The sequence below is a fragment of the Pyrgilauda ruficollis genome, unplaced genomic scaffold (assembly GCF_017590135.1).
Source record: "Pyrgilauda ruficollis isolate IOZ18807 unplaced genomic scaffold, ASM1759013v1 scaffold65, whole genome shotgun sequence".
In the NCBI taxonomy this organism is placed as follows: Eukaryota; Metazoa; Chordata; class Aves; order Passeriformes; family Passeridae; genus Pyrgilauda; species Pyrgilauda ruficollis.
The window spans coordinates 1,205,592-1,218,805 of NW_024528266.1; the positions used below are offsets into that span (position 1 = coordinate 1,205,592).

At 38.1% G+C, this 13,214-nt stretch overlaps 1 protein-coding gene across 2 annotated transcripts in view; it reads left to right on the forward strand.

Moving 5' to 3' along the window:
- Positions 1-13,214, forward strand: part of GRID2 (glutamate ionotropic receptor delta type subunit 2) — a 676,953-nt gene that overhangs the window by 401,658 nt on the left and 262,081 nt on the right. For both annotated transcript variants that reach the window (XM_041484266.1, XM_041484267.1), the window contains one exon: positions 7,849-8,054. In XM_041484266.1, the coding sequence (XP_041340200.1) occupies positions 7,849-8,054 (206 nt within the window). The remainder of the gene's footprint in view (positions 1-7,848; positions 8,055-13,214) is intronic.

Consider the following 13,214-nt stretch of genomic DNA (forward strand, 5'->3'; position numbering starts at 1 on the left):
AGGGAGGGGATGGGTGAAGCACTCAGAGGTTTCTCCAGACAGTCCCATCTTGTGTTAGCAAGCTGGGGCCAAAATAAAACTGTAGGTGTTGTCCCAATATCTTTGCAGTGGGAAAACTCTGTAAATGAGGTGTTATTTTGAGGTTTTGCAGAGGTACAAGATTTTATTTGTATATGCAGCCTGCATCAGAAGAATAGTGATTTATTTAAAGAATAATTGAATACCTGAAGCTTGTACTGACATCTGCCACTGTTTGCTAAGTATTTTTCAACTCTCAAGGCATTGTTCTGTCTTCTCAGAAGTATTAAAATTAAGTTTGTAATTTGGCAGCTAAATAAATGAACAGTAATTAAATGAGGAAACTATTGAGAAGACTAATTTTTGCACATTGAATTGAGGAATTATATCACCATTGGGAAAAAATCATGAATTTGGCATAATAACATCATAAAAGTCAATTAATGTCGTAAATTGAAAAGAAAACTTCTCTCTGAGAGTTTTAAGCAGTCAAGAAAAGAAGGAAACAGAGAAGGAAAGAGCTAGAAAGTATTTATAGCCATTTTCCTAAATCTTAATTTATCAGCTTCACTTTTGTAGGTTATGTTCTTCACAGCACCAGGTCACTCACAAAATATTCCTCTTTCTATGCTGTAAACTTTCAATCAACTGGCAATGTTCTATAGGAAGAGATTGATGCAGAGTCAGAGAACAGTTTGTCTTAAGGAAGTTTACACATGCAGTCATGGAGTGGCTCGGGTTGGAAGGGGCCTTAAGAACCATTGAGTTCCAATGCCCTGCCATGGGCAGGGACACCTCCAACCTGACCTTGAACACCTCCAGGGATGGGACATCCACAGCTGTGGGAACCTGTGGCAGTGCCTCACCACCTTCATAGTCAATAATTTCTTCCCAATATCTAATCCAAACAATCCCTCTTTCCTTTTGAACTCCTCACTCCTTCTCCTGTCACTCTAGTTCCTGGGGCCCCTCTCTGACCCACCTGTAGCCCCCCTTCAGGTACTGGAAGGTTGTTATGAGATCTTCACACAAGCTTCTCTTCTGCAGGTTGAACCCCAACTTTCTCAGCCTTTCAATATTCACACATTTTTCACTGCAAGGACATTATCTTTGTTGTTCTTTACTCCATCTCCCTGGAAGGGGATGCACAGCTCCTCATGCTTACAAGAGCCAACAGGGAGTAGCAGTGACTTACAGGGAGAGCTGGTGAATTGTACAGACAAACTTCTAAAAAAACAAACAAAAAATTGTTGCTATTTAATAAAGACTTTTATCTACACAGAAATATGTTTCGTTGTACAGGATTTACACATAATTTTTTAGTTTGGCATGATTTGAAGGCACTAGCAGGGAAAACTAATTTCTTTGTAAGAGGTTATTTCACTCAAAGGCAACCCATAGAAGCCTTTTGGAAATCTCTAATGAAAACTGTAGTCAAACGAGAATTAAATGAAGAGATAGAAAGCGGGTTATACAGTCAGAAGTACATGGATAGAATATATTGCTATGTCAGCCTTCATGAGTGATCACAATCTTTACTTCCTTTTTATTTTTTAAGAAGTTACAGTAACAGCAGATACTCTGAAGGATTAGTTCTAGCTCCATTCTTATTTATCTTTTTTATTCTTTGTTTTTTTCCTCTTTCTTTCTAGTTAAAAAAAAAAAAAAAAAAAAAAAAGGAAAAAAGAAACTCAAAGGAAACATGTCAACCCTCAGTAAGGTTCAAAACTGAAGTCATGCAGGATTTGAAAACTGCAAGTGTTCATATCTTTCCCCCAACACAGATTCAGCTGCTCAAGACTATCTGTATTGATTTTGCTTATTTAAAGGATAATTTCTAATAACTCATAATGTAATACAAAAGTAACTTATCTAAATGACATTTGAACGAACCTTTATGTAGACATTTCACTAGTGCTAAAATAGTTTATATCAAACAACAAAAATTGAAATCACCTGCTTATATTTTAATTTGAAATGACAATATCATCAAAAAACAAAAGTATACAAGTGTATTTTTTTTTCATTTTTCTCAGTTCAGTGATACTAAAAAATTGGAGACAATTTGTCTTCTTTTTCATGTGTAAAACTTCAGAAAATTGCAAATAAGGGGGAAAAAGACCCCAGTCATTTGTGCCATTTACAAATGTTCAGTTTCTCCCAAGATATATGTCCACTTCTTCAGTTGCAGAAATTCTGATAATATAAATGAGATTTTATATGTAATTAAGCATTTGGGCTTGAATTTACTTCTCATGAGTTTGAACTACTGCTATAGTCTCTGAAGTTAGATCATCCAGCTGAAGGTGCTCAGGTAAGTGGTCCTTCTTAGTTCCAAAATGATAATATGAAAGAGTTGGGATGATTTTTAAAATAATTAATTTTAATTTGGAGGTTCAACAAATTACATAGAAGATGATTAATGAGAGGGAATCCTACTGCTGTGAAAGTAAAATGAAGGACTGTTACTCAATCATCCTGCTAAATTGTTGTTTTCCTGTGTCTGAATGATCTTAACCATGTTAATAGAGATCAGCATGGGCACAGGAATGCAAACAGTTTGCACAAGTCTTTGCGCTGAGCAGGGGCGCCATCAGAGTCCAGCTGAAGCTGCACACCTCCCTAGTGTACAGTGCATTACCACAGTTAATAGTTGCTGTCATGTTAGCCAGTGTTTTGGAAGAAGGAATCACTGTAGTAGACTTGTAAAGCTATTCTTGATAACAATTTGAACAGTGTTATTTGTTATACCATGGCTTTTCTCATCATCTGTACAAATAAAGTGGTCTTTTGTGCAAATCAGCCAGTGAATATTTATAACAGGCACATTCACCTTTACCACCACAGCTGAATCAGTTGGTATTTATCAGCCAGATACTCTGAGGAGAATGTTCTCACATCTGAAATGTCATCAGAGGGAGGATGAGCTAATGACTGTAAGTCAGGCTTGAGATAACCGAAGAGCACAGTGAGTGCCTTGTGATTTAGATGGAACACAATGATACAGGTGGATGGATTAATTTATTGCCATTAGTGAATACTGCCATCTTTCTCATCTCCTGATAATAGTGTGAACTGAAAAAAAATTTATGAGCTTTGTATCTACTTGTAGATGTTTCTTTTTAATAAGGGTGTAAGAGGTACTTATCTTATGAGTTATTTAATATTTGCCGTTATTTTGTTCAAGTTATAAAATCTTCACTGCATATGCATCCTGGTATTCCTGTATGAGATGCCTGAAAAGCAGCATATCATGTTCTAGTTTGCCCTCATTATTAGGCTTTCTCCAAAATGGATTAGGGGACTTGTTCCCTCTGTATAAAACAGAGATGGCAAAGGAAAGTTATGGCGGACCAGAGAGAACAAAAAAGTGAGATGAGGTCTGGTCCCATGATTAAACAAAATATTGTGCAAGAATCATAGTATGTTCTGAGTTAGAAGGAATCCACAGGCTCATTAAAGTCCCACTCCTGGCCCTGCTCTGAACAGCCCCACAAGTCACACCGTGTGCCTGAGGTTTTCCAGTAAATGCTTCTTATGGTTTATGTTAGGTGAGGTCTGAGCATTCCTGCCAGGCTGCTCATTTAAGAAGATTTAGACCCATAGTCTCTGAAGGGAACTCTTCCTGAGCATGCTCTATATTTAAGATGCTCACATGTTTCTTGTGCTTTCTCCAGTGTCAAAAAGATTGTTCAGTGAGAAGAATGTGTGTGAGTTCATGCTTCATTTCCTAAATTCTTTCTTAGGTCAGAATACATGGTAGCTGACACAATAATGACAAGTTTGCTGAAGCTGTCACCTGAATTCAGATCTCAGCTGGAGCAGTGTTATGCTGAGCACCTGCAATTGAATATATCAGCCAGGCCTGCAGAGCTTCAGAGGCTTTGAGCTCTTCTCTGCAAGATGCTCTGCATGTGCACCTCAGCTGTGACCACAGCCAGGTTGCTGTGCCCAGTGCCAGACCAGCTGCACACACCACCATGGGACCTCCCTACAGACCTCTGCCTGTGGCATGGTTATGGATGCCCAGGAGGATATTTCCAGCAGAGGCCTTGATAAATTCTGCTTGCTTTGTTTCTTAGCATTTCCAAGGCAACTTCACAGCCTCTTAAGCTGAGAACAGTTTTGGTTATAAGGAGAATGTTTGGGAATGCTTCTTTCAGATTACCGGCCTGGTTTAGCCCTATGGGTGATGGTGACTACAGAGGGGTACTCTGCTCTTGTGCACAAATGTTTAATTTGGAAGTGATGGCTGTCCAGTAAAAACCAGGAAATGCAATACTAAATAACAGTGGCATTGAGCTGGGAGAGGAGATAGCAGCTTTGGTTTTAGCATTGATCTGTCTCTACATGCTAACTTTGGCTTTGATTGCTAAGGAGGATAATTAATATTGGTGACAATGGGGAAACTCTTCTGAATTTCTGGCAATGACTGTGACTCAAATAGGAAGTAGAAATGTGACTTCTGGCTGGGCAACAGGTTGGTTGGCTAGCAAATTCAGGGCAAGAAACACCTGTGTTCCAGACATGAACAGTCTTGTGTCTCCACAGTAAAGCCATCTGTGCCACAGGTTGCTTGCCAGATTTTTCTGCAGAAGGAGTTTATCTATTAGAAAGATGATTCCACAGTTCGGTGTGGATATGTGCCACTTGCAGACAATCCACGCAGGAAAGATAATGCTGCCCATTCAGTGGCAGCATCTGTTCTTTGGCATACGCTTTGAATATGATCACTGCTAGTGACTCACTGCTGAAATATTGGAAGTACCATCATGATTTAAATAGCATTTAAATTGCAGGGTGTTCTTATGTGCTTTCTGCTGTTTCACAGCAGCAGATGAGCACCACCAATACCTCCATTCTGCTAAGGGTAAACTGACTATAACCAGAGTCTGTATTTATTTCCTGCCCATATCTCTGTGTTGTACCAATGCCAAAGACAGATGTAATAAAGAAGAAGTAGGAATCCTGGTTTGGAACATTTTCCATTAGAATGGTGGTGTTTTCCTAATAGTATATCACACAGATGCAATATGGTTGGCACAGTCACCTAATAAATGTAGAGAAGAATGCTGGATCTCTTCTGTCACATCATTTAGTGAAGAATCAATATAATTGTTTCATTGTTTATATGCAGATCTTCATGGCAAAGAAAACCATTTGACTTCTGGGTCAACACAGATTATGCAGAACATCAGTCAATACCTCCAGTGTGTTTGTAAACTGAGATCAAATGAAATTATGTTCTTGTTTTGAAAAAGGACCAACGAAACTTGGTTTGGAGGTTCCTGCTCACCTGTTCTGGTGTCAGAAAATATATGGATTTATGAGACAGAATTTAAGCCTTTACAAAGGCATTCATAGCCTAAGTAAATTTTCTTCCTGGTATTTTGACAGCATATTTAGATTCTGTCTACATGTGCTCTTTGTGCTTCAGTGATTTTGACTTCAGCCGATCAGTTTTACCCGTTATATGATTTAATTAATCTGGATCCAGACTAATACTCAGAGTGTATGAGTCTCAAGAACTTTAGAATGAAGGGGTTAAAGTAGAAAGTTATTTGATAATTTGCATAAAAGTAGACATATTTGTAGCACTTCAAATAATCTTGTTGGTATTTAAAGTGCCAAAAATTTCTAACATCTCTGATTAGATTGAATATAATTTTCCTGATTTAGATATTAAAGAGAAGCTGTAATTAGTATCTGATTCTCTTATGGAACTTTATTTTTAGGGCATGCATGTATTTTATTCACAGTTAAACTATCCTACAAGTGTTTAGTAATACTGATATTTTGGCAGTGTCTGGAGAGTGACGTTTTAGTGATGAATGTCTGAAATAGCCTAAATGCCTAAAGTACCATTTCTTTCCAGTTCATGGTATTCTAGAGCTCTTGACAGAAGACCCAGCTTGGTGACTGTGACAGACTTCCAGGACTAACCCTGTTGTATTACTCTTGTGTACTCTTTGATTATAGGCTGTTGCATGGCTATTTCTTCATAATTTGAAGCATCTCAGTATACTGGTGCTGGAGGAGGACAGCTGTCAGTAATATTCTCTAGTTAGTTGATCTCTGCTGGTGATGCAGGCAGGGCATTTTTTTCTCCTGTGCAGACTGAACTTTGTTTTCCTAATACTACCTTTTGTGGCACCCCTCGTAAGAGCAGGGAGCAGGGAAAGTTGGTAGGTCAGGACAAAAGATCTGAGTAGCCAAGCTGTTGTGAAAGTCTAATTGGATAAGTTTTCTCAACTATAAGATGTCTCATGAAGACACATAAGAAGCCTGTAGCTTCAGGTCTGACCGTTCCCCTGGAAAATGAGTGATTGAGACAAGAAAAGAAGGAACTTTGAGGAATTCTGAGGAATTCCCTCAGAGGCTGGATCTAAGACTGTGCACCTAGGAGAGACCAGATTGAGTATTCTAATGGGAGAAATATTTTCTGGTCCTCCTAAACCTGAGGAACCTTAATTTTTGAAGAAATGTTTCTTCAGAAATTTCTGTTTGTGTGGGGTTGCTGATTTCCTTTCTTTTCTCTTTTCCCTTTTCCCTTTCCTATAGTGTGTGTTTCAGCTAGAGTCTGTTGTGTTGACTGCAGGGCTGTTTCTTTCTGCCCTGACTGAGAGCAGTTGGATGTGTGCGAGGCTTGCATGCCAGTAGGGAAGGAAGGATGTCCTGATGAGTGTCCTCTGGGACAGCAGGTCAGAGCGACTGCTGGAGGGAAGAGTCACCTCAGGCAACTGTTGGCTTAGGTCCTGAAAACAGATTGAGAATCTGCAGTGGTGACTAGGGGTCAGATAGTGAGGACTCAGTGAGGCTAAAGGGATTTTCCTGAGGTCCAGAAGGCCCTGATCTGACTTGTGAAGTCATTGAATGATTTTAATTTTTAATCATAATCTTTGGAATTTTAGTTAAAACCATTCAAAAGAGCAAAGGGAAAGAAAAAGTCAAGCATGCTTGTGGAATTCAGTGCTGGAAAAAGCCCTTCCAAATGCTTGGGCCAGCTAGAGGCAGCATAACACTGTGAAGAGTACCCAGACATTTCAGTTTGGTAGACTATAAATATACCACAAGCCAGGTGAAAAAACTCGGTAATCATTTTGCTGATCAAGTCTTCCTTTCTAAGTCATTCTTAAAGAAGGCATCCAGAGTGTGCCAGAAAGCTCTACAGGAGCAGTTTGCTGGGGAAAATTTACTAAACTCAGCCAATTGTATCAGATGAGACCAGGCAGTATCATTGCAACAACTGTACATGTGGCTTTTGTTTTGTTTTTGAAGAAAATAAGTAGTTGTGAAGTTTAGAACATTAAGACTTTTTTTTTCTGAAGGAACTGCCCAAGCTTCACTTAGATACATCAACCTACAAAGCATGGATAACATAGTTTTGAGTTTGACAAAAGAAAACAATCTCCTTCCTGCCTTTCTCATCCTCAGTGGTCCTCCAACATCCCTTGCCTGAGGGAAGAATTGTGTGTGATGGTCACCATGGTCTCATTGGCCTATATGGATTTTAGTGTGAAAGTCCTTTAAGAAAGATTAGGACCAAGTGTGATGGTTGAATGGCCAAATTAGGAAAATTTCTAAGAGTGTTTGTAGATTTGTTTTCTAATGGCTGTTTTGGACAGTAGCTGTTGTGTGGCCATTCTTTCTCCTGTCTTAGTACTTTAAGAAATGTAACGTACATAGCTCAGGAAGAAGTTTAATGAATATTAAGGGAAAGCCTGTAGGGATCTACCTGACATAAAGTTTCTGTGAGATAAATGGAACAGTTGCTCATGTCTTTTTTTCCACTTACCAATTAACATCTTGCTTGCCTTCTGCTTTTTCTAGATATCCGTGGAATACAAGAATTTTTAGACAAAGTATCTCAACAGGGAATGGATGTAGCATTACAGAAAGTAGAAAACAACATCAATAAAATGATCACGGGGCTCTTTGCCACTATGAGAATAGAAGAACTGAACCGCTACCGGGATACCCTGAGACGGGCCATTCTCATAATGAACCCTTCCACAGCCAAATCATTCCTGACAGAGGTATGTGTTTTAATGATAGGTTATATTCTTGTTTTGCTGACCAAGACTACAGTGGTCTGTCAAATTAGTTTATTTGACTTCATAATAGTAATTTAAAAATAACCAGGTAGCCCCCCAAGAAAAAGTTTAATTATTTTCTATTCAAAGATCAGCATGCAAGAGTGTTTATTCTTGTTCCTAAATGTGCACGTACATTTAGAGACAAGTAAAACCATATCCTGCATGTGCAAAAGCACTTAGGAAATACGCAGAAGAATTACCCCTTAGGCTTCTGTTTGAAGCTCAAAGGTACTGTATTGCCTTTGTGACCCCCCACTACAGTAGTAGGGGTCACAATAATAATAATATTTTATTATTTAGAGAAATAATATGTATTTGTGGATAAAATGTGTCTATCTAATCTAAATTCTATTATTTTACATAAAATGATGTTGATAATGTTCTCTTTTGTCCTCCTGAATAGTAGTAAGAATTAGTGGAATATATGGAAAATTTGATTTGCATGAAGAATTTGAGATGATAGTCTAAAGTCATGGTTTCAAGTAATATGGACCAGATTTTCAAAAGGTTCTTAAGGGTTTAGAGACAGAAGACCGGCATATTGCATTTGACTATAAGTTGTACAATCTTTTTTCATTAGTGGCCTGCTTCTTTTTTCATGGCACTGGGCTGTTTCAAATGCGGTTTTTCGTGCATATATATCAACAACCAAAGGTTTAAAATCTCTGTTTTGTTCCATAGAAACACATAGAAATACACTTTCTCACTTCAATAATTTCTCTTTGGATCTAAGTTGCATTACTTTTCTTTTATACTTTGCTATTACCTTGGTCTTGAGAAACTCAAGCTTAAAACCTACTTCTGCATAAAAAGTACTGCGCATCCAGTCTCAAGTGAATGCCTTTTAGGAACATTAGCTAGAAGTTGGCTTTCTTGGTTTCTTTTGCCCTTGCTCTTTCTTGTTTGCTCTTGGGTTTTTTTGGCTGGGTGTTTCACTGTCCTTGTTACATACTTGAAGCTTGCTTATTCTGAGTAATGAGGGTCTGCTGCTCTATCTAAATGTGTGTAGTGCTTCATAAGATTTAAAGAATTTGTGGGCATATTTAGATTGTTCTGCGGTGTTTTCATCACCCATGTCACAGGTGTTTTATTTTTTGGTAAGATGCATTATGAGGTATTTCACATTGCAACTTGAAAGAAGCATGGTTGGGGGCTCGAACTACTATAACTCAGCAAAACAAAACTCCTGCATTGTTCTTACAGAGAAACACTCTTAAAAGAAAAGAAAAAAAAAAGAAAAAAAAAAAAAAGATATGTGTTATCTTTTGTGTGTAACAAGGTCATTGTCATCTGTTGAAGGTGTTGCCAAGAAAGTGAACAATTTACTTCAGAGTTCTTACTTTGGCACTGGCCACTCAAGACTCCAAAAATCAAAAGACCAGTAAACAACTAAACCAAATCCTCAATCCCCCTCCCTCCAAAACAATTTATATATTAAACACCAAAAAAATCCTAAAAAAACAAGAGATTCATAGCGTTTCTCCTTTTCTGGGGTCTGTAAGTCTACCAGGGAAGGTCACTATCTTATTCTGCAAATGTGTCAAAGAGAGACTCTCACATCAGTTCCATATAGCAGGTTTTTTCCAGGATAGCAGCATTTATTTGGAGTATAATATGTGACTGGTAAACTTACAGCAGGAGCCTCTTAATAAGAAGAGTTACTCAAATAGAAGTGTGTTGATTGCCATAGCTTCTTTATGTTAGTGACAGGAAATGAACTAAACAAGTGAGCTCCATCACAGAGTCTTTGCACAAGAAGTTTGCAGGGGTTGTTTTTCCAATGGATATTAAAAACTGTTATTTTGAGTCAAACCAGCAGCTGTACTATAAGGAAATTATAAAGCTCTCTGAACTGCCAATGGGCAAAGATATTCTTAATCAATTTAATGACCTTTCTGATTCCAAAACCTGTGTCTTGCGCATGGTCAGTTTAGCTGGGAAATTCAGCATAACCTAGTAGATTTAGCATGTAAACCTTATGATTATAATAAGAAAAAACTGCATATCCAGAAAGCCCTTGGGCTTTTTCTGCCCAGTAGAAACTTTTGGCTGCCTCACTGGATTCAGCTGTCTGCTTCTCTCCTCAGACCTCACATAATCTCTGCTGCTTAGTCCCTTCTTAGATGACTGCTCTGGCTGAACCCTGTCATTGTTCAGCTGAGAAGAGGGTTCATTCACTCTGCAACAGCTGTAGTAAGCGTGGTCTTGATTACTATGCAAGTAACAACTATTGCAGAGTAAATAGTCAGACACTGGCCTGTGTAAATAAGCAGTCTGTAAACTGGAGTTTGCTTGTGTAGAATTGATCTTTGTTCAGCCTCTGAAATTCTGTGTTTGAAATCTTTTTCTTCTTTCTTTTTTTTTTTTTTTTTAAAGCAGTATTGCTTTTTATGTTAGGCACTTCTTTCTCTCCACCTATTCTATCTCTAGAGCTTGCAGAGAAGAGATCTGTACTTTTACTCTGAATAAAATGGAGATTAATAAGTAAATACATTTCTCTGGCTGTGGAAATAAAAGCCTACCTTCTCTTTAAACACTTTGTATTAATTTGCCCTCCATACAGCAAGGAAAGGCAGTAAGCTCTGGGAGCAAGTATCACAGCATTTCTCCTTTCTGGCTAAAAGATTAATGTGAAATGGGAGGGAGGGGCCAGCCAGACTCCCAAATGTTCTTTCTTGCTTTGAGCTGAAGATGGAGGAGCAGAAGGAAAAAAATTCTTCCAAAAGAGTGAAATTCACTGGGGCTAAGGAGTGCAGAGGTATGGAGCTAGCAGAGACTGGCACCTCTCCACAGATCAGTTTGTGGCAGCATCTGAGAAAATACTTTGCCGGGGTATACTGGTGACTTGTTCAGGCTTTTTTTTTTTTTTGGGTGCAATTCTTCTCTACTCTCAAATACCTGCCCAGGTCCCACAGGTGAAGCAAAGTTTTCCCACTGAAACTTTTGTGATTACTAAATATCCTACTGTCTTGCACAAAATTTGCTATGCTGTCTGATAGCACTGGTGATGGATATGAACTATGTGTCACTTTTTTGCTTTATATTTTGGGGTGGGGATTGTTTTTGCTCATGTTCTTCTGATTTGGGATGAATATGATGGATAGGAAAAGCTATATAAGGGAAAAATAAGATGTCCTTAAATTAGATGTCTTTACCAGCTCAGTATGACAACAAAAATCAAGGGCTTCAAAAGTCAAGTGTGAGGAGTCTGTGTAGGAGCAGGATCAGGCCAGGAAAGTCAGGTGGCAACAGAGGTTCTAGGGATAACAAAGTTTGGGAAGCAATACTTTAGGACACAAGCCAGATGCCCTCCACTGGGCCAAAATGCTGTCGGTACATCTCTGCTTTCAGGTTTTTTTCTGTTTAGCTAAGGAAGCTACTTTATCACTTGAGTGCAGAAATGTGAATATGTTCTTCCATGTAGTGACTCCAGGAGCTAATAACAGGAGTACAAAGAAGGGAGAATGCAGCTAATTCATTCGTTTACTTATAGAGAAAAACTTCACACATTGAAAATCCAGTAAGCCATGTGTGAAAGAGCCCTAGTATCAGCCAGGGATTTTGATGGAGTTTTGACAGGCAGGTTCTGGAAGGCCTTGGTGTAGGCGCTGAAGAAACTGCTGCCTCCAGCCTCCCCTCAAAGGAGAGATTACCAGCCTAGCAACCTCAGCCAGTGTGACTGCGTATCTTCCTGCTCCTTGCAAGGTCCCTTCTCGTGCCTCTGTTGCGGGGCTTGGTGGCCTCTTACAAAGAGAGGTGAGAACATTTTTTTGCTGTGCCAGCAAGATTCAGGAGTTTATCTAGCTAAGTTTTCAGAGCATTGGCAATGTGTATAAGCCAACAAAGCTCTTTGAGGCTTGACAACCTCAAGCCATCAATGCAGTGAGCATTGACAGGTTGGAGAGTACTACTCCTCAACTCACTCTACATTGCATGGTTTGTGTAAATGAAAATATTGGCTATTTATTATTGCAAAGGTTCCACTCTGCAGCAGACTGGAAGTCCCTGAACCCCATCATATCCAGACTTCAAGCAGGCTGGAGATACTAGAAATTTTTACTGTTAAACATCTATTAAAAGTTAAACTCATCTGCATGACAGAACTGGGTTATAATTGTTGAAAAGGGGTATTCAACAAAAATAGCTGCTGCCAAATATTTGAGTTGCAGCAAATAAGTCCTGTATGTTGGCCTGTGTGTATGTATTAAGTTTATTGCACTGACTTCTATAGACACTGTTTTATTTGCTTATATTTATTTTCAAAGAAAATTAAAATAACGTAGCTTTTGCCATTAGTACAATCTACTAGTCATGATTTTGAAAGTAAATTTCCATTTTTCTATCCCAGGCTAATGTGGGACAGTATTAAAATAAGATTACCTTGGATGAAAAGAAGCTACACTGCTACGTTCATGAATAAAAGAACTCTATAAATGAAATGGTAAAATATACATGGAAAATAGAATTAAGCCTATAAATTAAGTACTGAGGAGATCTTGCCATGTTGTGGGCAAGTGGAAAAAAAAGGAAAGAGTGTTTAAGGAGCAAATGTAATTTAAACTGCCTCATGTAATTGAACTTTTGACATGCTTTTACTCATCGTTACTGTGAATAGAATGAGAAGTAACATTTATTCTGTGAAACGAGATTATTCTTGATTGCAAAAGCACTGATTTTTATTATATTTGTTTGTTGTCTCTCTGTTGAAAAAAAACCCAGTTAATTTTAAATGTAATTATTTGAAAAAATACAGGTTTTTTCATGTAGTGACCTAGTTGTTGTTTTACCAGATATTAGATCTGATCATTAAGCAAATTGTGAATCTTTGGGATCTAAAGACAGGGATTTGCTTTAGTGGTACATAGTGCTCTAACCAGGCTTACTTCTTTAATCAACTTATTTACTGAGAATTAGGAAAATTTATTCAAATTTTCAAAAAGGTTTATTCAGTCCTTGTGTGTCCAAAGTTCATGGCAACTTAGTCTTTTATTTTTTTCCCCTTTTTTAAAAAAAGTCTTATTTCGTGATAGTTTTCTCTTTTTATTTTACATGTATCCTAATGAAGACTCGGACAAAAATTAGCTGTTTGTTTTTCTGTTC